The 24,445-nt window shown below is 40.6% G+C and overlaps 1 protein-coding gene across 10 annotated transcripts in view; it reads right to left on the reverse strand.

The window, feature by feature from the left end:
• arhgap24 (Rho GTPase activating protein 24) overlaps nt 1-24,445 on the reverse strand; it is a 58,653-nt gene that overhangs the window by 1,870 nt on the left and 32,338 nt on the right. For 5 of the 10 annotated variants that reach the window (XM_063890245.1, XM_063890243.1, XM_063890244.1 and 2 more), the window contains 6 exons: nt 9,031-9,153; nt 5,277-5,484; nt 2,554-2,686; nt 1,630-1,703; nt 1,420-1,541; nt 152-1,334 (listed from right to left, as the gene is read on the reverse strand). In XM_063890245.1, the coding sequence (XP_063746315.1) occupies nt 152-1,334; nt 1,420-1,541; nt 1,630-1,703; nt 2,554-2,686; nt 5,277-5,484; nt 9,031-9,153 (1,843 nt within the window). Of the gene's footprint in view, nt 1-151; nt 1,335-1,419; nt 1,542-1,629; nt 1,704-2,553; nt 2,687-5,276; nt 5,485-7,718; nt 7,826-9,030; nt 9,154-11,098; nt 11,162-11,369; nt 11,689-16,025; nt 16,238-22,795; nt 22,954-24,445 lie in introns of those variants that run through there. The other 5 variants (XM_063890248.1, XM_063890246.1, XM_063890251.1 and 2 more) reach the window with 5 other exon arrangements.

Raw genomic sequence — 24,445 nt, forward strand, 5'->3', positions numbered from 1 at the left:
ATTGCTGTGGAATTATTGAGGAGGTTAATGGCATATTTTCTTGATACATTTTTCCTTGAAAAGTGTCATCTGTTGTACTAAAGTTTTTGTAAGAATACACTTTTTAGCCGATGCATGAACTAAATAAGTAAACAACATTTCATTAAATTACCTTTTAATCCTGGCTTCGTACTCGGTCTTCTGCTTGTTCATCTCCTGTTTGAGGCTGGCCACTAAGCTGTGCAGAGCGCTGTGAGTGCCGGGTCCATTTCCGACAGTGTATCCGTCACTGTTGTCACTGCTGCTGGTGCCCCGACTGCTCCTCCCTGCTCCATCTCCACTGCCGTCTCTGTTGCTGTTCCTGCCCTCCCCCTCTCCTCCTCCACCAGACTTGGGCTCATTGTCTCGCACCGCTCCATCTATGTCCTCGTAGTGACCTCCGTAGAAGTCCTGCTCTGGGCAGGTGGTGGTAGAGGAGCGACAGGAGGTGGAGTTGTCAGGCAGGGAGATTTCACAGGAGGAGGTGGACCAGGTGGCGCTGTCCACGCTCTGCTTGTCCTCACAGCTGCTGTTCAGACATGTGTTGGTGATGTGGTTCTGCTGCTGCAGGTTGTGGTGGTTCAACTGGACGTTGTCGTACGTGGACAGGCGGTTCTGATTGGATGTTTGATCCCCTTGGGTGCCGTCACGGGTTTTGTTGCTGTCGCGTAACGTGACGCAGCCATTTGGTACCCATAGACCGTTGCGACCGTTCAGACCCCCTGTGACCACATCAGTGCCCGAAAGGCCCATACGCACAACTCCAGACCCGTTCCCTCCTGAGCTGCCACCACTTGTCACACCACTGGTGCCCATTTTCGTGCCGGAGCCTTTGAGTGTCCCACTGCGCCGCACCGGTAAACTCCCGCCTCCTATTAAAGTCTGGCATTTTTCCTGACTTGGGTCTGAAGAGGGTGAGGAGCTGAAGGAGCCGTTTGTTACAATCCCGCTGCCCTTACTGAAAGCTGGGTTCTTTTTAACCGTCAGCGGTGGACTGCGGGTGATGTCAAAGCGTCCGATGACACTGTTACGAGGGCTTGCCGATCGTGGGGAGAGCTTGTTGTCCACGTGTTGGCGGTGCGACGGAGACTCAGGTGCTTCCCAAACACACTGCCGCACCACCTGTGTGTTGTTGTTCTCGGCGTTCTGGGACACCGTAGTGATGGCGGAGGTAGTTGTGGTGGCTTGTCCACGTGGTAGCTCAACGTTGTTGTTGTTGACCAGCTCGAGGGCTGTGGGGCTGTCCTCATCCAGGGGGAACAGAACGTCTTGGCGACCAATCAAAACGGCCATGAGCTGCTGGACCAGAACAGTTCCTGAAAAGATCAGACCTGATATCAGTATCTGTCCTTTTGGAATCTGATATAATTACCCAAGACACACACAAGCCAGAATACAGACCTTCCATAATAGCGACTGGATCCTCAACCTTGGGCCTCAAGATATTCGGCCCAAAGACTGTGGCCAGGTTTTGGACGCTCATTTTATTCACCCCTGAATACGACTGGACTTCATCTAGAAATCTGGCAAAACAACAAATATAAATCATCTTTTTCCTGTTGAATATTGATCATGATTGTATTTAAATATAATTTTTAAAAAATGTATTACCTGCAGATGTACTTCAGAAGGTTGTAGTTTACTCGAGGTAGATTTTCCACAAGCTTTCTCAACTCCTTCATACCCTGCAGATGATGCAATTAGTTTTTAAATCACGCCAACAGACCAAATACACAACAAATCAGTAAAAATACTTTAAAATATTTTATATGATATTTTACCAAGTACCAACGTTCTCTCAGTAACTCAAGCAATGCTTTGATTTTTCAGAGAACAGAACAAATGGTCATAAATCTATTATTAGTATCAGCTAGTATGAAAATATTCCATCCCTTTCTGGGGTATATGTACAAAAGCTATGTTTATTTTATAATCAGAGTTTGATATTGTTACTTTTTATGAAAGCTTTTCAACTACTAAGTTAATCCATGTGTCATTGTTGTTGATTTTCAAAATGCAGAAAAAGGTTTTTAAATAAGACAATTATCAAACACAATTCTGATTTTAAATGTTCTTATCTGAAATGAGCTCACAGGACTACAAACAAGCAAAACATGCTGCAATCCAAGGAGAAAGTGGTGTCACCTTTTTTTTATGGTGAATTCTCCTCACTCTGTTCCTTTTTTAGCTCAAAGTCCCAGGACGTTTCAAAGGCATGGCAGCACTAATCTATGCTTGAGGTGTTAAAACTTCAATACAAGATCCAAGCCCATGCACACAAATGCACAAACTTGGGCTCTTGTGTAAATGAGAGGAGGAGGAGGAGGATTTAGAGACTGTAAGGAAGCCAAAGGCTCGCCCCCTGCTGTGAAGCATTATCTTTAAAGTGTGAGAGGAATCCTATTTAGAAACCAGCTCTAATACCACAGAGGACTTTGGACGATTTATGTGGGGGTTGTTCACTGCTCACTTCTGTGGATATGTAGTATAAGCGGGGTATAGGCAGGAAGAAACCAATCAAGCACTCTTTCCTACCATTTCATCATCTTTGCTGAGGAGCTTTGCGCAGGCCAGAAAGTCGTCATACTTGTTGAAGGGGACAACAGGCTCCGGCAGCTCTCGGAGGTACAGCTTCAGAAGAGAAGCTACTGTGTGCACATCCGTGTTACTGCAGAGGAAAATCCCAGACAGAAATAGAGAATTTATAATTGGTACAAGGCATGGAGGCAAACAGAAATCCTTTTGAATAGTCCTGCAGCAAGAGGGCTGCTGGGAAATCATACAGGCAGCTGTCTGTACTGTTATATTTCTGAATTGGAAATTCATAATTGATCCCCAGGGAGAAATTGGTTTAAATTACAGTTACACCAATTTAAGAAAAGAAGTACAACATGAATAAATATAGAAACATTATAAGAAAAATAAATAAAAGTATAAACATGTATAATAAAAAGAAAATTATGCTTTATAATACAATATTCAACTAAATTAAATGTGGAGATATAAGAAATACTTAAAAGAATATATAAAACCATATCAAAAATGTGTAGTGTAAGTGTTGAAAATGAAAGAATAAAGGTTAAAATGTAGATAAGAAAATGCAGCATATAGTTTGAATACACCAGAGTAAAAAAGAGTTATGCGAGTGGCATTGATCTTCTCATAGAAACCTCTGCAAGACACCAAATGTGAGTATTACAATTAAACTCTGGCTTAAATGCTTGAGCAAATTGCCCCAAAAAATGTTATAAGGTTATTTTTGCCTGCTATAAAAATGTTTTAGGAGAATCAGGCAAACAGAAAACTAGACAGTTAACAATGTAGGCAACACAGGAAACCACAACGCTGAATCCGCCAAAATGCAAGATGATTTTGGAGGTAAGCTCAGAGTCACTAACGAGCAAACGAGGGGCAGCTGGTGAGGCAGGCAGAGGTTACCAGAGCTAACGAGGGACTCACAAGGTGAGGGACGGTTAGGAAGACAAAAATCTGACGTGTGTGGAGACAGAGGAGGGCGGAGGTGTTGCCACAGCACGACATGATTTGTGTTAAAGATGTAGGAGGGCAGAGATGTGTCATGCTGCAGCTGACATGATAGGAATTTTGTGGCCTGCGTTTCTAGGAAGTGCTCTGATGTTGATGTATGCAGGCCTGGGTTTCCTGACACTCCGATCGAAATTTTATTTATGGTTGTTAGAATAGATAGTGGAAGTGGAAGAGGAGCAGAACATTTCTGTCATTCTGAGTTATGGATGGAGGTTGTCACATTAAAAAAACAGCTTTATGTTGCAGGACAGCCACACACCACATACTATGAAGGCACATTGTGGAGACGTTATTGTGAAAACTGAGTTCACAATTTAAATGACTGCCGTTAACATTTGGTCAAATATCAATTGCTTTTTAAAACGTGACAGCATTATGCAAAGGTTTTTTCACTACCATAATGATAAAAGGTGTAAATTGTCCCTTAACATCTGGTCATGCCGTCATTTAAAACTGGGGTAAGGACTAGGATGAGACTTGTAATGTGTCATCACCCACTTGGATTTAACTCCCCTCCGCCAAAGTGCTTCACAAAACATCTTCTTTGGACAGTTATGAGACTACAGTCAAATACAACAGTTTCCCCTACGGGCAAATATATTTTGAACGACAAAGCTACAAAGATATTTAGTCTGGCATGGTACAGAGTATAACTAATAAAGTTTCTACCTCTGCTTATTTTGTGAAGACATGATTTTATTCAGCTGTTTGAAATGCTGGTGTGACAGGGCATAAATGAGAGGGCGAGAGAGATGTCAATCAAGCACCCACACAGCCTGGAGGAGGGGTCTAATTAAGTGAAAACCCTTGTGGGGGTGGACAAAAGGGTCTTTGGTTGCATAATGTATTCAGCGCCTACATTTGCTACATATTTGTTCTTATTGCTGATGCACTTGTAGATTCAAATGTTTTTACATATTTAAGATGAACTGAATATAAATCAAAATGCTTGTTGAGTATGTACTGAGAAAACGTTTACCTCCTTGTAAACAAATTCATAACCTTTTACTGGTCATGGCAGGGGAGCACAGGTGAGACTAATAACTTTAACGACGGGCTCTGTTCCAGGTTTTGTCAGCTAACAGCATAGCGTCAGTCGTTAACCTGATTAACTACACCTGTGCTTTCCTGCACCGCCATCATGTCAGACATTAGGTCAATGCCTTGTAATGCTGTGTTTAACAATTCAGCATCGGAAATGGAGATGAGAAAGAAAAACACAATAAATGGAGGAATTTAAGAAATTCATCAACTTTTGTTACCATCTGCTATTATATCCCAGCAGGTAGTGTGTTGAAAAAGTGTGAGTATAGACCGATTGCAGTTATGTTCAATATGACCTCTCTACCTCTTGTCAACAATATGTATTTTCTGTATGTATTTGTATACAAACACAACATTTATTTTGTGCTTATCTCCTGTTGAGAAAGGATGAAAGTGAGGAAACTTCTTCAAAATTGTAGTCAGAGTAATTTTCTGAATCTTCCCAATTTTTCTTTGTGTGTTATACGGCATCCTTCAAAAAGTCTCGATTTGTCTGATGGAAAAATGGTATTGAAAACAACTTTGGTTTCCAAAAAATGTCTGAAGGAATTCAGGCTGACAGGAGCACCTGTGTTTCCAGAGGTGCAGAACCCGACCGGCCAACAGTGTGAACATATCAGCTTCCCATTAAAATGCACTGAGGAAATCCAAGCAGCCGTTACACTTACCAATCAAAAGAAGGTTTTTCTCCACAGTCGAAAGCATCCTGCAGCTCTTTGACCAGGTTGGCCTGGCCGGGCAGCCTGAAGAGGCCCTCCTCCCGAAGGCCCCATTGCCGGATGAAATCCACACACTGCTCCACCAGCATGGGGGCCAGCTTGTTCCCAAACCGGCGTTCATACCGCACAGTTTCCTCCAACTTCTGACCGAAAATCCCTGAAACACAAGAGCAAATGTTTTAATGATTGTTAGCGATTGATTAATGCTTCACAAAATCAGTATTGGGTCATTCTTCTTTGATTCCTGTTTGTGTATATAAATTCATAATACGCAGGCTTTTATTTTAAGGAGATATAAACTCCAGTGTATCCAGGGTTTTGTCTTGTATCACAGATGCTTACAATTTGATTCGATTTGTGACAGAAACTCTTAGCAGCTACAGAGTAGGATTCTGAAATACTAGAATTATAGCATAGCCTTTGAAATATTAATACGGCCTAATATCCTGCACTAATTAACTTTCTCTTTTGAAGTGAAAGTAGCCTTTCTCAAAGAAAAAAAAACATTAGCCTAGCATCTGCAGCTCAAGGCACATCAAAGAGAGCAGTTAAATCAGTTTAAGAAAAAAAGAAAGTCAGATAAGGCCAGCTAGACAGTCCAAGCAAAAAAAATATGTACAGCCACAAAGCCTTAGTCTGATGATCAAATCTCTCACTTCCTACTGAGCACCTCTCGCCTTTTGTCTGAGGCAGTCGGAGTTAAAAAAGCCTGATTTCCATTTGCAGCCGTCTCATGTGGATGCTACACAAGAGGGGATTAAGGCAGCCTTCCTGAGAGATTTGGATCTGCATACTTTTCCGGTCTCCAGAGACCGACAGTGGCTACTCACACACATGCATACACATTGTACAACAAGGTAGTATACAGTAACTAAATTACACAGAGCTTAACAGAATCCTTGTGCTTGACAACGCTTAAGACGGCAACAAATAGCATTAAATCAACTGGTGTTTATGTAAAATTGTAGCTTGAGTGTTTTTGAACAGGAATATTGGTCCATACTGCGATGGATTTTCATTAGACGCGAGCTGCTTTACCACTATCAACAATATGGTATGTTGTCATACTCACCCCTCTTGAAAAGGACACAACTTGTTAGCTTCCGGAAGAAATGCCTATTAATAAATTTGTGATAAGATAACACACCAGAGGCGCAGAATTTAAAGTGCCTGCAGTCTAGCATTTTACAAAAACCAGCCTGGATTTTTGCAGCTATGACATAAAGCAAAACAAAGACTGTTCTGAAATGAAAACGATTCATCAGTTTGCTATGTCAGTCAAACCATCTTCATATCCATCCCTCAGAAAATGTTATTTAAAATGATCTTTCATTGAAAAATAAGCAGCTCAGAAATGAACTGAAGTCTTGTGCTCTTTTCTTCTCCTCAGGGTCTGAACATCCAGGGACTTTTCCACTTCAACCTTCATAGCAACCCAAATATGACAGAAACAGTCACAAGAAATTCCCAGGAAATATTGAAAGCTGTGTATCCATTTTCCAAATATTAGCTGAGTCAAAGTGAAAGACGGATAAGTGCAGCTCCACCAGAGTAAAGGACAGTGAATATCCTCACATAATGAAAAGGGCAACAGAGAACAAATGAGAAAAAGTTACAGGATGTTAAAGAGTTCATCCCACCAGACGTTCTGGTCATGAGTCTAGGAATGTTTTCCCTGGGTCACATGAAGCTGTGTGTGTGTGTGAACCAGCTTAGGAGGAGTGTGTGCATGTGTTTATGTTTGCTGGCTCAAACCACATCCAGAAAAATTGTTAACACAAGAGCAACACCTCCACTCTGCAAACACTCAGCAGGTTCCTTCAGCACTCTTAGGTTGTGTCAGCTGCACGCACGCACGCACAAGGGGAAAGAGGTCTAAACACAACACTGTCCAATTACTCCATTCCAGTACTTATCATCTACTCTTCATTGTCCTTGATTCTTGTTCTGTGATTTGTCACATAATGTACTTCAAATAGGAGATATGATCCAGATATAAACACCTTCATTACTTTTCTGAATGCTACATATAAACAGTAAAACAAAACAAGCAAGTCATATACTAAAAGAGAACTCTAACCAAGAAGTAGAAACATTACATTTTACTGGGAAGTCCATTAAACTGTGGTATGACCTGTAAATTATGTTGAAAACAGTGCCTTCAAATGTGAAAAAATGGAAATTAAAAAGTTGGAGGTGGTTGTCTTCTTTAACACCTTGAGTCCAAACCAACAAATCAAACAGTCAAGACACTCTCCGGGGTAAAATATTAAATTTGTATTTTTTCCAGTTCAATATAGTCATTTCAATGAATTACATAGCATTAATCCAACAGCAACTACAGCTCAAATTAAAATGCTAAATCTTTACATATGAAGAATTGGTAATTACCATGGAAAAATTCTCCAAAGATCCAGATGGAGAGACCACAGCTGCACATCTCTCAATCATCGGACTTCAAACTCTCTCTTGTCAAACTGCTGGCCAGTAAGTAATTCAACATCATAGCAAGTGTTAGGCACAACATGGCAGCTCCGAGCTCCTCTGTGGGTCAAACCCGGTCTCCCTCTCTATCTGTCACTCTCAACAAAAAGTTTTAATCACACTATAACAGCCAATGAGGGCTCAGCTCAGTCTCTGCTGCTACTGCAAAATGCAAAAGCCTGGAATATGTGTGTGTGTGTGTTTGTCTGTGAGCTCTGTGTGTGTATCTGTGTGAAAGCCGGCTCCTCTACAAATTGGAGCCACCTTTCTTGTGGCATCTTTGACAAATGGCTCGTCCTTTTGAAGAGCAGTCAACTGCAATAGACATCAAACTGCCTGCACTATAAACAGAGGGGCCAGCTTAGCCTCGTCCATTCACTGTGACAGAGAGAGCGGCCTGAACTGCCCGTCCGGTCGCAAATGCTACACTTCTGCTCCGCTCGTACACAATGTAGACCAATGTCTGCCAGCAAAGTCAATAACAAGCTGTAGCGGCGTAGCGGGACACTCAGTAATCATCACACTGATCCCAGGGAAAACTTCATGAGAACAATTACAACATCGTACACTTCAGATATGAATCACATTATTACATCGCCATTGTTTGTTGGCTTATTTGATGCATGCAATTGATTTTAACAACTAAGTTTCCATTGTTATTTAGCACGAACAAGAACGATAGGAAGAGAAAAACAACCTTGCACGATGACACAAACATGCGAGTAAAGATTCAAACGGCACAAATATAGTGCAGCAAATGTTCTTGGGACTAAAACCCTTTACAAAGTGGGCTCACTGCGATTAAACAACATGAAAATGCAAAATACTTGAAGATAAAGGAGATGAAGTCTTTAACAGTTAGGATATTAAATACTGGTAAAATGGCAGTCAACTGATTCAAGTAATTTTTCTAAAAAAGCTAAACCTGTATTGTGTAATCCCATCCAGTTTCAGTGTTAAAAATAATGTGGTATTGCACCTGGTAATGACTGCTAATTCCCAACTCTAACATGCACCCACTATGGTAATATTATTATCACTGTACACAATGCAACTAATCCTTTCAGTCCTCAGTTGAACCTCGCTTCAATATAATGGATGTTTTTCACTAACCACACAGTTAACACTCCAAAAGTCATCCCAAAGAAGACCAAACTGGCTCTTGTTAACATAAAGAAGTGATGCAGCTAATTAAAACAGTAGTTGTGTGTTTACTGACCGCCGCCAAAAGGAGCCCAGATGACCCTGCGGATCGTCTTCACCCAATCCTCCATGTCATTCTGGGTGCTGGCCATAAGAAGGTAGGTCTCATGGTTGGCTGTCATCCGCTCTCTGTCTCCCCCTGTTCAAATAAAACACAGAAATGTATGGATGATTAGAATATCCTGTCAATTGTAGCCAAAGTTGAACTAATATACAATTAAGAAGTGCATTCTCAGCTGTGGATGCTTCATGTGGCATACTGGCACTAACACTAACTGTGATGGCACAGAATCATCAAACTCAGATGTAAGAAGAAGCATTCCCCCTTCAGCAGATGGAAACATCCTTTTAGGGTCAAACTCTGAACATACATCATACAGCACAGTGAAGGTGAAACATCCAAAGGACCAGACATTTATATAGGGAAGGTGACTCCAAAGTGCAGAAGAGTTTGACCTCTTGGTAACCCACACATCACCTACTTCAAATGTTCATGGATGATACAATAATTCACTAACCAAAAGGTGTCTAAAAATCTGGAAACACACACACTGCTTCATGACTGTGCTGCAGCGATAAATCAAAAGCAATGTTTATATCCCTGGGCAGACGTGTATGTTCCATTAGAGCCAGGCTCAGCTATCCTGATTCGACTGGTGGATAATGGCCAGGAGCACTCTACCGTCATGTGATACCGGACAGGCTGAAGTCGAGGGTCTGGACCTGTTTCACATGACAAATCTGGCTGCAGCGATTAACTACAACAACAGACAACATTTGTACCGCTAAACTGATCTTTATTGAGATGAAACACACAAACTAACGACCGGTGGCCCTTCACACGGATGCACCTGCTCTATTCTCGGAAGAGATGCGCTATTAAGAGACAAATGGGGTGTCACACAACCGTTGAATTATGCATGACTTTGACCACTAGGGATCCTGATCCATTGATTGAATCCCAGGATGAGACCTCTGAGCGTTGCATATAAAAGATATTTATAGACTCTTTCAACTCAACACGACATATTACCAATATGAATTCCTAATGACTTGAAATGAAGCAAAAATGTAAATGTTTTTTTTTTAAAAGGGAAACAAACTCATCCCCAATCCGTCAACAAATCATTAACATGTCATAAATGAACATTCACTTTTCAGGTGTGGGTTTAAGGAATTTGCTCTGACAACAGTTCCAGATGTAAAAGAGCTTCGAAGAACTGGAAAAAATATAGACTCAAATTGATTTTGATCTAGATTACTCCGACAGCTATATTTGGAGCCAAACGTTGAGAGTGATACAGATGCTCCCTGTCAGTCTTAGTGAGATCTCATTAGCAGGCAGCAGATGCCAGTGTTTTCCCTTTGTGGCATTCTACTTGTCTGCAGTCTTTACCCACTTTATTAAACAAAGCCAATGTTAAAATTAAGAAGAGTAAAAGACGAAGTGTCATTATCCTTTAATAACTAATACTTTAACCCAAACATTACTTTTAATGCAGTCTCAGCAATTCCCAACTGCCCCAATAAATCAATGTTACTGCTATCTGAAACGAGTAGCCAATTATTGATTAGCTGATCAACAAAAATGGCAAATGGTTTCTGGTTTCAGGTTTTCAAATGTGAGAATTTGCTGCTAGAATTCCTTGCATAGCATTGTAAAAACTATTTATGGTATTTGTTGTTTACAATTAACTGAGAAATTGTCTGCAGATTGATCTGTAATGACAATAATCAGTAAAAATAGAACTTATGGTGTCCGTATCTAACATTTGTGGTATGCATGTCTAAGCTGTAAAACAAATTCACACAACATATTAAGTATTACTTTGTGATGTGTTTTTGAGTAGTAAACAAACGATTTATGACGTTTTTTTTGTTCATGTTAGTCCGATTTGAAGTCAGAGTTTACACAATATTGTAGAAAGCAAATGAATTAGGATTGTATAGTGACCGAATATCATTGCAGTAAGTAAAATGAATGCATAATCCCTCCATATTGTGACCAAAGTCACATTACAGATACCTAATTAAAGCTGGCAAAGTCAAACTCTAACTTTGAATACACATTGTTAGGTTTTTACCTGTATTATGATCTGTGTCCAGGCAACAAGTCGTTCGTTTTAATTTTAGCATAGTGCGCTCTAATCCAGTGATTAGTCACACCAGCTCCTGACTTGCTACTGAGCTCCCATTAATTACAGCTCACATGGAGCAGACAGACACACGATTGATTAACTCTTTCAATCTCACCACACTAATCTCTATAGTCTCGCAAACCAGCATGTATTCGAGCTATGTTGCTGTATGTCCATTCTTCACTGAAACACAAAACAAAAGGCAGCTTCTGCTCACCTCTTAAGCGCAGGAATCACATCCACGATGTTATTTCATATTTTGCTGCCTCAACCTGCGACATGCAACAGATTTCCATTGAAGCCACTTGTCAACAAAGCGGAACGATGCACTGCTCAGCCGGTAAATGTGCAGCACTCTGCGCACATGTGAGTTGTTCCGCCGGTGGAAAAACTCCGTCGCTCCAAAATACGTCAGACAAGCTTCACGTTAAAGATTATCAACCATGACGACTCCGAGTAACAAACTGCTCACGTTGGCTGGTCAAATAATGGATTTCAATGCAAAGACGGAGCCAGGAAACGAATATCGATGTGTCCGTGTGTCCACTGTGTGTTTGAGACAGTGACCACCAGGGGCGTGCAAAGCTTTTGAAGGGTCCCAAACAAATCAGCCCCAACCCCATGATCCCATTGAAAATCTAAATCTTTGTAAATGGCTCACACACATATGATTCCAAAAATAATTTAGTAAACAAATAAATAGTTTACCAAAGTAAATAATTAAGTAAGCCACTGTTTGGACTTCTTTCAGTGGCAGAGGTCACTGAAAGAAGTCCAAACAGTGGCTTACTTAATTATTGGCAGTTTACCAAAAAGCTACTAGAGGCTGTTGCAGCTAGTGAATAAACAAAATTACTTTAAACTGGGTAACAAATTCCCCCTTCAAAACAATTAACGACTTAAGCATTTTAAATTAAATTGTTTAGTAGATATCTGCTAATGTTCACATCTGTATTGTAGTGGAAGAAAATTGTTAGATTATGAAAATTACTGACAATAAAGCCACAAATGTAACTTTCAAAAGTGTATTATGTACACTTTAAAAGCTAAACGGCAATCACTGAGTAATAGAAAATGATAATGACATATAGCTGGCATTTTGTGTTCTTTTGTCTATTTAGCTAAAACTGAGGTTTACCATGTCACGGCAGGTGCAAGCTATTTTTGCAGCAAAAACTACTGTCCCTATCCTGTAAAAAGAAACTATGGGCAAGAATCACAACAAAATGGTTAAAAGCCTTGCCCTGCTTTCTAGTAGCGTCACATTAAGTTACAAGGTCAACAGTTTGATGTTCATTTATTGACCAGTGAAGTGGATCCGTCAGATGGATTCCACATTGACACTAATTAGTCACACTTGCCAATTTGGAACCCAAAAGTTTCTCAGTCACATTTGCATTGATTGTGATGCAAAGTTATTGTGATTTCCTGGTTCCCCTGAGAGTACTTTTGTTGATGTTTGAAATCAATCAGCCCTTTCTGTTTCCATTACTTGCATGGTGGGACAGGACTTCCTTTTGGAAACAACTGTTGTGAAGCAACTAAACAAGCGTGCAACAGGATTATACAGCATACCACGACTATTACAGTACACTCCTGTTCCCACTGCCATTTCCTGTTGATGCTCAACTTTCTTCCACAGTGGCTGAATTGGCTGTGTTGTTTATAAAGACAAGAGCAATGTCAAACTTACTTAGGATATGGACAGCTTTCTGGAAAAAACCTTTAAACACTATGAGAGAGCTGTTTCCTGAGATCTCTTTATGACTGAGGAATGTTTTTTTTTGCTAAATTTGTACCCATCTGTAGCCCTGTAACCTACATTCATAATATTAGTATACATACTTATCCTAGCACATTTGCTTATTAATTCCTATGAAACACACAAATATCAGGAGTAGCAGATTGATAGGCAACCATTCTCAAGCTGTTTGAGACGGATTACATGAATAACAATGCTTATCTAGATTAACGACTGATTACTACTTTACAAAAGATAACAACACAAGTGACAGCAATGTAATACTTGCTCCCTTTGCGTATATTTCCAGACAGTTTTATTGTTTAATAAGAGTTAATTCTATTAAACAAATGAGTTCATAGGAAAAACTGACTCAAATGTAGCAGCTGGAATGATTGAGTCATCGGTTTGTGAATGACATAGGTGCTATAAACTGCTCCAGGAACTGATGAATAGTTTCCAATTTTCTATGGGATGTTGTTTCAGCCAATTGCAATTAAACTATTTCACAGTACAAGAGCTAATTGTTTGGAGACACATGTTTAGCCTTATCACAAAACACACAACATTCCCAGATAACTCCTTCTGCATTGTCTCCTGACGAATAGAGACCAATCAATGATTAGTCTCCAGGATAAAGCCACCATCATAAGAAGGGGACAAATACAAGACAAAACACAGGAAAGACACATTCTGTGAAAAACCAAAATTAGCTTTTCAAGTTCTGGTCTGTAACAGCCGTCGAGATTAGGATCAATTAAGCATAAGCCGCAGAAAGATAAAAGCATTTTTATCTCAAATATCATGCTGTCAGTAGGCGAATGCTCCATATCTGTGCAGTAAATAAAATAACAGTGGGCTCCCCTTTTATTTATTCTGTGGTGGAGCTGCCTGCAGGTATTATTCTCCAGCTAGCACCAAATTCTCTGTGACTGGCACCAGCGGGTATTGTAAAAGAACTAAATCATTGCTTCTTAAATGAGACTAATTCCAGCAGGAGTTCCCTGTCAGAGACAGTCGAGAACATTTACTTATATTACGACTGTACCTGAAGAGACAGCCATGACAGCTGTCACAATTCCCCTGATTCACCACGCTCCAGCACACTGCTCCGAAGTTTTATAAAGTCAGTGGTGAACAATTGTCAGCTTTACTGAGGCGTGCATGCTTGTGCTTCAAAGGAGTGCTTGTATAAAAGAAGGATTCCTCATTCACCTTGAGACTCACACCTTATGAGAACAAGTTCAGGAGAACAGAGAATACACACCCGTTCAAGTTCTGACTGAAAACACACTGCTGTGGAGTATCTACTGCTAAGAGAAGTCAGCTTAACTTCTGTTATTTACATAAAGAGAACACTGTACTCCAACTGCATTAGGAAACAGAATAACCACAGACAGATAGTAAATACAACCTAAAAAAAGAAAACACATTGCTAAAATGAAGTGGATATGTCTTATATAATGACATATAGATAATGGCATGTCCTCTCACAAAACCCTATCATATCAATGAACACAAACACCATTAGGTGTAGCTGTGTGTGTCATAATAAGGCTACCATCTGAGCTGGGTTCAAACAGCTGTTCATTCCAGTTTTGACCACCGGCCTTAATAAGCAGCCGAACCCAGCTGCAGACTAGTCTTTAACTAATGGCTCAGAAACAGGTGGGGGACAACAAAGGATCCCACTGTGCCGTAATTGCTCACAAATGCCTGGAGCCCAGCTACACTTCTCTATGACCTGTACCTCAACACGCAGTGCATCCACTCTGTGACATGTAGTGTAATGAGTGCTGAAATGGATGGTAGGAAAAGCAGACTGAAAATAAATGGATAAATCAGATGTTTCCCATTCACTGTCAGTACCACAGGATGCTAGCACTATGCACAACTTATACACAATGTGAATGTGAAGATCTAAACAGTGTGCATTGCTTAGACTCACCTTTTTTTCTGAGAGCAATAGCAGGTATACATTCTATTTCTTGCATTTAGTAAGTCAAATAGATTGCTACAACCCTCAATTCAATTACATTTGAAACTACAGCTAACAGTTAGCTTATCACAAGTACATTGTCCCAGCACCTAAACCCTCTGTTAAATTGCAACTTGTTATCTTTACAGCTCTGTTTTGTATGGACTTAACAGACACATTATATCAGAGACAGTCTCGCTGCCCCCTGCCTCCAGTCAGTCCAGGCTAAGCTAAGCTAACTTTGTCACAGCTGTAGCTTTTTACTGAATGAACAGACTTATCTTTTCATTTAACCTCTGCCAAAATGTAAAACCATTCCTGTAACGTCAACATAAATAAATTTAACTAAACCTTGAAAATATGTTGTCTCAAAAGGGATAAACCCTACTGTATGTCCTCCTCATTGCAAGTGTGTAACATTAAAATAAACAGTCAGTTTGTCTCATTTTGGCAGACATTGCCCAGAACGGTTGAGTATTCAAGGGTTAGAAATTACCAAAAAGTATCTAGTGTCCTTGGGATTCAGCAAAGTGGAATACATTTGGTGGATGTGAAAAGTTAGACTTGATTGTGCTGCTTGCCAGGTGAAGGAAGCAGCTGTTGCTGGCCCAGAAAACAATGCAGACACTGAAAGTACTTTGTTCAACTTTAAATGGCAAAAATATGTGTCATAATTCTTCCAGTGTTTGTGTGTGCAGAGGGCGATTCAATGACTTCATCACCGTCTGTACTCTGTTGTCTGCAAGAGTCTTCTTGTTTGCATGCAAGCAGGGGCAAGTTGAGATTCAATATTGTGTCTAATGATAGTCTTCTCAGAAGTCCACACATCATAAATACCTCCAACAGAACAGGAAGTAACTCAGCGAGTCACAATGAAAAAATGTTTGTTCATTCATGGGGAATGATGACGAGGATTAAAAGTGGAAAGAAAAAACTACTGCCAGCTCCTTTTCATCTGTTGTTTATAAAAAGTTTCATTCATGAGTGAAATCACCTCCAGATGATCCAATCCCTAAGCAAAGTGCAGCTGTTACAACAAATTAGTATGTAAAAAAAAAAGTAAAGTGTTTAAAAAAGTGCATCAATTGTTCTGCAGTGGAGCGTCAGAAAGCTGTCAACAGGCTCAGAGTAGTCAAACAACACTTTTTTGTTACCTTGGTGTGAGGGAAGTAAATCACAATATCCATACTGTGGAAAACTATGAACTGCCTGATGAACCATCTCCATATCTCTGGCAATCCAGAAAAGAAGCTCCCTTAGTGGGTTGCAAAGTCCCAGCAGCCCGGGTTAACTTGAGGACGGGAGTTCCTGACGGAGGAGCCGCTCTGCCAGATTTTTGCCCTGGCTTAGAATGAGAATGAGTGAGTGAGCACAGCTGAGAGGGTGTGAAAGAGAAAGGGAAGGAGGGGAGGGAGGTGAAGTTTGAATAGGGGGTTGGGGAGTACACACACACACACACACACACACACACAAACACTAACACAGATACTTCTCTCCAGCACTGTAATGGGAACAATAGGCAGATCTATCTGAAGGCTTGGGTTTGACACAGGGCACGACCCCATAAGCAAACATGGTATGTCCCATTCACACTGCAATGCTTTGTTAACATCTCCAACCTCAAACTATTTAGAGTCTAATAATGGCATAATATTGACTTTTGGCATGTGGGAGAGAGAGTGTGAATATGACATTATTACTACTATTTTATCACTTGGATACTATGTTTCATGACATTATGTTTTAAGGTTAAGTTAATAAGTAAAACTAACTGAGACAAAGTAAAAGTATGGAATTAGTGCACAAAACAAAGGGGACATAGGAATTTGGGCTAATCATTTGTTCTTATTTCGGACTGCAATTACTTGATTAGTCATAAATAATGAAGAATAGTTGTTGGATGCTGCTCTACGTGGCATTAAACTCCTTGATGGTTGACAATGATGATCCCCAACAATTTCCTGTATTTATGTACATTTAATTTAACTAGTGCCTTCTCTTTGTTGTTACTACTACGTGTATCCCTGCTGTTATTTATGTGTTCGTATTTCTTTAACTGCAGTGAGAGAGAGAAGCCTACAAGATTGCATTGTACCCGAGTATGATGACAACACAGATATTCTGATTCTGATCAAATAATAATTTCACAAAAAAGGCATAACGCACAACATTATCTGGTTCCAATGTCTCCAGTGTGAGGATTAATTTACTTTCTCTGTTCTAGATAATTGAAAATGTAATATTTTTGGCTTTCTCTCTCGCTAAAACTAATAGATGTGTCATGCTGACAGACTCTTGATGTATAGCGTTCCCTTACTGTGGCTATATCTTCCCTTGTATCAAATGGGTTTCCTGTTCCACCTTACCCACAGTAAGGTATCGATGGCTAATTCTCTTCCTGATGTCATGGTGGTCCTTGCTTGTCAATGAACATAATCTGAAGGCAGACACCACACCATTAGCCTCCCCAAAGACATTGTCTGGTGAAGAACACAGACTCCACAGAGTTACTACGGCTATCCATTACCATCTGATGCTGAATCAGTAACAGAGTGAATAGAGGGGGAGGTCAAAGGGGACGAGGATTGTTTGGCTCTACTGTCCCTCTACAGGCGCCCATAGGGAAAGAAGGTAATCATGGCACCAAAAATGGAGAGTAATATCCATCATCTTTAAATGTTCTCTATTCTTTGGTGGTGAACGGTAATTATGATACTTGCTGTTGAGTGAGGAAATATGAAGAGTTTAATGAGTTGTCATGAGGACAGTCGGGGGAGGCAGTGGGTCAGTCCATTCGGGGAGGGCTGTCAAAAAGCCAATTGTGTCCGTGCCGATATCATGCCAACTAAATAAAGAGCTGTGTCTGTGTGTCCTGCCAAGGCTGCTGTAAATATAGTATTATGCAAGGGGAATCAATTTCAACTTTAGGAAACACGGATCAGACTAGACTTAAAATCTAGAGCTTGTGTTGAAACATAAGTCAGCGAGATAATTATAAAGACTGGAGGTTAATATAGATGCGTGACATGAAGTGAAACATACAAAAAAGCAGGTGTGATTCTACCTTTTTCCAATGTTACCCCAAATTAAACATGAGTTAATAGTGTAAGTAAACTAAGACAGTTTTTAGTTTCCTAAAGTTTATGTTTATTTAGTACTGAAATGGAAACCAGTGGCAGCCTTCAGGGCATGACATTTGAATCTTGCAACGTACAATAAACTATGTTTGCTTTGGAAAATGGCTGTAAGGAGTGTAAAGTACAGTATGGATGATTTATAGTGAAGAAAAACACTAACCCTAAAATGATCCTTTAATATGCAACTTGGATTTAGAGTGTTAACAGTCAAAAATTACTAATGTAAATATAAATCACAAGTGAGATTTACAGTAGCTCTCGGCCATTGGCATGAACCCACAAGCATTCTGTTGAAGCTAGTTATTTCTGTGGTGACTTGCAGTATATCTTTAATTGACTATGCACGACAAGTATTTGAGGTTTGTTAAAATACCAAAACCGTTACGAGTGAACCGCCGAGACCACTGACAGCTTCAGTGACTACTGACTCAGGGATTAATATCCCATTAAAATGTTAGTGTGTTGAGTTTTGGTGAGGGATGGCAGCTGTTGTCACTTGAACACTTGCACGCAATGCTGGGAGGCTGAAACATCAGGGATACAAGAGGACTGATACTTCAGAGGAAGCTTCTGGAAGGTACAGTGTATACAGATCAGAGAGAATAAACTCTGCAGCAGGGCCCTCTAAAGTAACTCTGACACTGGTCTTTAATGCACTCAGCCTGGTATCACCACCATATTGTCAGAGTACAACCAGATGCACTTCATACACCAGATGCACTTCATACACTAATACCCTATAATACCTTCTCTGTGCTGTGTATGTGCTCTATAACATGCATGTGATGTTTTTTGTCTGTGTGAAACATGCAAACATCCTTACGGTTGTGTAAACATATCTCACTATGACAGATCACCAACAGGACAAGTGTATATATCATGCACTTATCTCCGTGGAACTGTAAATCTGGGTGGAATGCATGCCAGGAATTCATACTTGGTGTGCACTCTGTGACCCAAAATGAATGATCTCCCTCAATGTTTGTCCGGTTTCCAGTTTTGTTTTGATTTAGATACAGGATGTTTTCAGTGCTTAGCCTCAAACACTAATGTGCAGATAAGAATGCTACTGCTTTATTTCTTTAACTAGACAAAGGAAGTAGTTAAGTAGATTCCTCCCCCCTGTAGGATAAAATGTCATTCCCCGCAATCTACCGCTTTGTTTTGGATGTAACAGCTTTCATCTTAATTACTTGGAAGGAATAGACGTAGACAAACATCCTAGCTGTCTGCAAAGTGACTGCGCCTCCCTTTATCTGTCCAGAGAATGAAACAAGGAGTGGACTTGACAAAGTACCTGTTGCTCTGCTCACTAATACCTCATAATATCACCTTTCAGCGCTGATGAGGGCTTCCGGGCAGATGCACACCTGCACTCCCCACAGCCAAAATTGATAGTTTGAGTCAGCGTGGCCTTTGGGAAAGCCCTTTGAACTCTCCAGACAGAGTTACAGAAACATGACTTCTGGTTCATTGTGGCACTACTTATATATTATGTCCTGAACCATGAGAAACAAAGAAAACCAGCAATAAAAGGAGACAGAAACATCTTGAGTCTGCCTGGATAGGAAGGTTGGTCAAAGCCAGAGAGAATAAAACAATGGGTAAAAATGTGTGACAGTTGGGTTTATAAATAAACATGTTCCTCATGATTTTCATTTAGCTGAAGCAATGTAAAAATGAACTCACTCTGGTGATGTGTCATAGAAGCATTTATCAAAATTTTCATTTGCTTGATTGCTTTGGGGGATTGAAGGGCCTGTCAGATGAGAACATTATTGTTGACATATAGCAGAGATACATCCATTACTCATCACCCTGCACGAGCCTCTCCCACCACTCCACATTCCTACTTAGTGACTGATGAGGTGGAATAAGAACGACAACCATTTTTGGTGCAAAAAATAGCAGAAGCATCTGTGTCGCTGTGTTATAAACTGCTGCATGTATCCGTCCCTCAGTTATTTTTAATGTGTGTTTCTGCACACAAATCTGTGTGACCAAGGCAGGCACCATAAAGCCTCCTGTTGACTCGCAGCATGATTATTCAGACAGTGAATAGACAGCATCCATCAGCTTCGGCAAGATAAGCGTGTTTTCATTTTGGCCATCGCAGCAGTCCTGTCTGTGTAGCCGCTCCACATACTCGTTGTTTTTTCTGACAAAGCTGGACAAAGCAGTGCTTGCCGGAGAGGGCTGCAGTGCAGGGGGAGTGCAGTTCAAAGACAAAGATTGGTGGTGATCTAAGTGGAGAGACAGAGAAATGCTGACGATGATGTTGGCTCTTTGTGTGTTTGAGTGTACGCTGCTGAACTTTTGCTGATGTTGATGGTTCAGTTCTCTCATTTCCAAATGTCTGCTTTAATGCTTAAATAATGCTGTCAGAAATATGAAAGTTTTTTTTTAATATTAAGTCAATGTGTCAATTCCACATTGTAAAGGGTGAGATATCCCGCTAAAGCTTGGTTTAACGCATAAAGAAAAAGCAGTCCTGTGTTTTTAATTTGTTTTGTAGAAAAGTAATTACTACTAAAGTTGACAAATGATGTCATACCGAGTTTTCTTATTGCCACTTATTCTACCATCACAAGTCTCATTGAGTTACCACACTTCTATTAAATGATTTCCTCTGTAAAATCAGTGTAGTTCTCAATCTAATCTTTATTTAGCACAATTATCGGTATTATTAGTTGCTGCCCATTCAGGGAAGCATGAGAGTGAGTTTATGAATGAAAGAAATTACATTTTTCTACTTTGTATTTTCACTTTTAATGCCAGCTAATACCAATACGGCCAAGGGTGATCCATTTCTTGACACAACTAAAGTCAGACTAAACTATAAGAAAGTTGAGCAGATTGCTTAGGATATCTAACAAATTGGAAAGCGTTCATGATAAAAAAAAAAAGCTGAGCTTATCATCCCAAAAGAAACTGTTTTAATCATTAAGTTCTCAAACATATAAAACACCTCTCTTCGAGTCTTCTCTTTCCTCCAACACTTCTTGAAATCTCATCTCAAAGGATCCAACATTGTATTTCTTCTTCCTCCCATCTGTTTCTTCAGGTTTTTGCATGAGAACGCTTTTCCCAGGACGGATTTACAGGCGGGCGGGGAGCCATGACTTCAGGAGTGTGCTCTGTTATCTGCCTCAAGCAGCCAAGCAAAGTGAAATTTGACCCGGCTGAGAATTCTTTTTTGCTTGGCATGATTTTCCTTCCTCTGGAAAGGCTTTTTTAAAGCTACATATCAAGTACGACCACACCTGGGTGGCATTTAAGCGGCGCATGGTGTAAAAGCTTATGTTATTATACAAGTAATTCTGGCTTAGAAGTTTAAATCATTTCAATCATGTATAGCTTAATACTTACAAGTTATAAATGCACATGGGAATTTCTAAACTTTGCATCTTTTGTTCAAGTTGCATACTGTTTTCTTAGTTTATATGTAATGATGCAGAGTAGTAAAACATTTACTGTTAGAGATGCTCTCTGTACTCTGCTAATGAGATGTGTCCCTGTGGTTTGCAGGCGTCATCATTCTGGCTGACTGCCTTTCATTTTTGCAAATAGTTTGCAATCACATTACCACATTTGTTGAACATATTAACAACAAACCATCTATAAGGCTACAATACTTTGCAAGTGCAAAATGTTCCATAATCTCTGCTATACCTTGGCAGCGAGTGACGACTCAGATTGCTGCTTTTATATTTACTCATTCAACAGTCCTTGGAATATTGGAAAGGTGTTACTTTACACATCATAACTGTGCACATGTCTTGGAAAGCACAACCGCATATTTGGTAAGGCAATTACTTTAAGCCTTTTGGGGCTCCAATAGGATGTCAGCTAAGAAACAGTTGGGATTGAAGACTACACGTTTACAATACAATAAATCTTGGGATGTGGAGTAAGGGTAAGTGAGTTTACCAGGCCTCTGTGGCTCTTCATTTCGGTTTGAGTAAAACAACCTAAGTGCATTAGCTTCTCACAATAACACATCCAAATCTCTGGCTGAACTGTCAACAGCTAAACTGCATTGTGGGTAATGTAGGTGCCAGATGTTGACAATGAAGCAGAATGTGTGGAATAAATAAGGTATGATATGTTTCTGCTTCTGATACATCAATAAAAAAAAACCAGTCCTGAACTTTTTGTTTCTTTTTCAAATACTACATGCAATTTTGGTACTAAAATGTACTTTTAAAGTAGTTATTAGTCCCACCAGATCACAGCATGTTCTTAATGAAAGAGAAACTGCAGTGTAGTGAAATGTTAATGGATGACATAGGCAGGAGGATCTTCATTAAGCTCCAAGAGATTAATGGTTATTGCCATTCTGTCAATACAGCATTGCAAATGCCCCTCTTTAAAAAGACAAACTGTGCCTTAAAAGACACATTTTATGAGAAATAATAAATCAGTTATGCACAGTTTGCAGATGGAAAAATAAATAGAAAGCAATGTCACCTTAACGGCAGGAAAATCAGGAACACAAGCATCATAAACCGCTCATCTAAAATCACAGCTGCAATAAACATAAGCTGTGAAGCGTTACTTGTAAAACTCCCATCTGCTGAATTGATGAATGGACATATGCTGTCTCAATGAGAACAGAGAGTAAGTAAGAACATATTCAAGACAATTAAAGCTACAGAGAAATCGTCCCAGCCTTTTCTTGTAATTGGAACTAAAAACAGTGGAGTCTTATAATATCACCGCCAATGAAATGAAACAACCGGAGGCAGGCGCGTTAGTATTCAGTACTGTAATGTAGACACACAGACCTGGGTTGGAGTTAAGATCCATGGGGTGCAGAAGAAGGCGTGCCCCCTGCTCAGCTGGAAGGTAAGGGAGCAAAAGCCACGCTGAGGCTGCTGACCGCCGACCCCCCCTTGCCACTTCTTCATCTGTTCTCGTTCGGTGCCACAGTAAGATTTATCTCCTTCTGTTTCTGCTATGCACACTACCACTTACTACTGTCTTTCCTTCTCAACCCCCCCTCCTCCTCCTGTCCACTCGCTTCCCTCCACCTCATATAACTCTTTCTCCTAAAACTTCATTTTGTGAAGTCAAAGGCAGGTCACTGTCACACACCCATCTGCAACACTTACAGGAAAGGTCAGGCTAAGGCTAGTCTGTCTGCATCTCAGGAATCTTTCCTCTGCAAAGATCTGCTGAAAGAGCAGAGGAAGCACATTTCTAAAGTCACACACGATATAAGTGAAGGAGACGGCGGCCGAATGAAAACGAGTTAGACAGTGAGCCGAAGACAAGATGGTCTCTGAAGGAAGTGAGAGGGGTGGGGTGGGAGCTGCTGGAGGGAGGAGGGGGTGCATCGTAAATCAAGCAGCCCTCCCCAAAGTGGGGACCTGTAAATCTGGTGAAGGAAGAGTGGGCACTCGGCCAAATGAGTCATCCACAGCGCTCTATAAATACAGCCGCGCAGGGTCGACGAGGCTGCAGCTACTGGTGGCCAAGCAGCCCTGACACACCGGGGTTTCTCCCTCCTGGAGGACGTCTCCTTATCGTTTTTCAATCACACCCGTCATTATTTACTTCATCAAATGGCACGGAGCGCCCCTTTGAACCTGAGCTTTGAGCGTGATTACATTTTAAGAGCAACACTACCTGTTGGATCTAACTCTGAGGGGGGAAAAACGGGTTGTGGGACAAATCTAAATATTTATCCAGACAGAAATCAGTTTACATACCACTGGTCTGAACTTTCAAGTCAATCGTCCCCACCAGACAAACACACAGCAGTAGCCAGGCAGAAAGTTCACTGGAAGCTAATATGTGCCCACCTGATACATGTGGGAGCAGGGGTTGTGGACATGTCACATTGCTATGTGACATGTCAAATACCGAACCCCTCAATAAGGCTGGTATGTCAGCATCTGTGCTTCCTGTCAGGTCCTTCTATCGGCCCAGAGACTCGGCCTGTTTGCATTTCCTCCTGAAGATCTCAGTCTCAATCACAGGGATAATAACGTAGGAAGAAGGCGGCCTGGAATTTTCAAACAGGAGATGAGAATGAGGCAGATATTTCTACCATAAACATAAAGAGTGACGCCTATTGTTCTAGATGGGCTAGATTCCCCGCCCTCCCGCTTTTTGTCACGTACCTTTTCCAATCACCAGTTCAACAGCTCTTCACATGAGAGGGGTTGAGAAGCAACGGTCGTATGCACGGGTCAAATACACACGTGTAAAAATCTAAGGCTGTGTGCATTGCTTTCTCAATACCTTACATCTGTTGCCGTTCACAGGTCAGATACAGAATGATTTACCAACACAAGCTGCTAGTTTATAATCCTTTTACTCTGTGACAGCTTTGAGAGTACATACTGTGCTACACAATTTAAAAACTTGTAGCAGGCAATATTACATGTCCACTCCTCCCACGCGTTATCCTCTGGTGTTGTTATTGCAGC

The sequence above is a fragment of the Eleginops maclovinus genome, chromosome 8 (genome assembly GCF_036324505.1).
Source record: "Eleginops maclovinus isolate JMC-PN-2008 ecotype Puerto Natales chromosome 8, JC_Emac_rtc_rv5, whole genome shotgun sequence".
In the NCBI taxonomy this organism is placed as follows: Eukaryota; Metazoa; Chordata; class Actinopteri; order Perciformes; family Eleginopidae; genus Eleginops; species Eleginops maclovinus.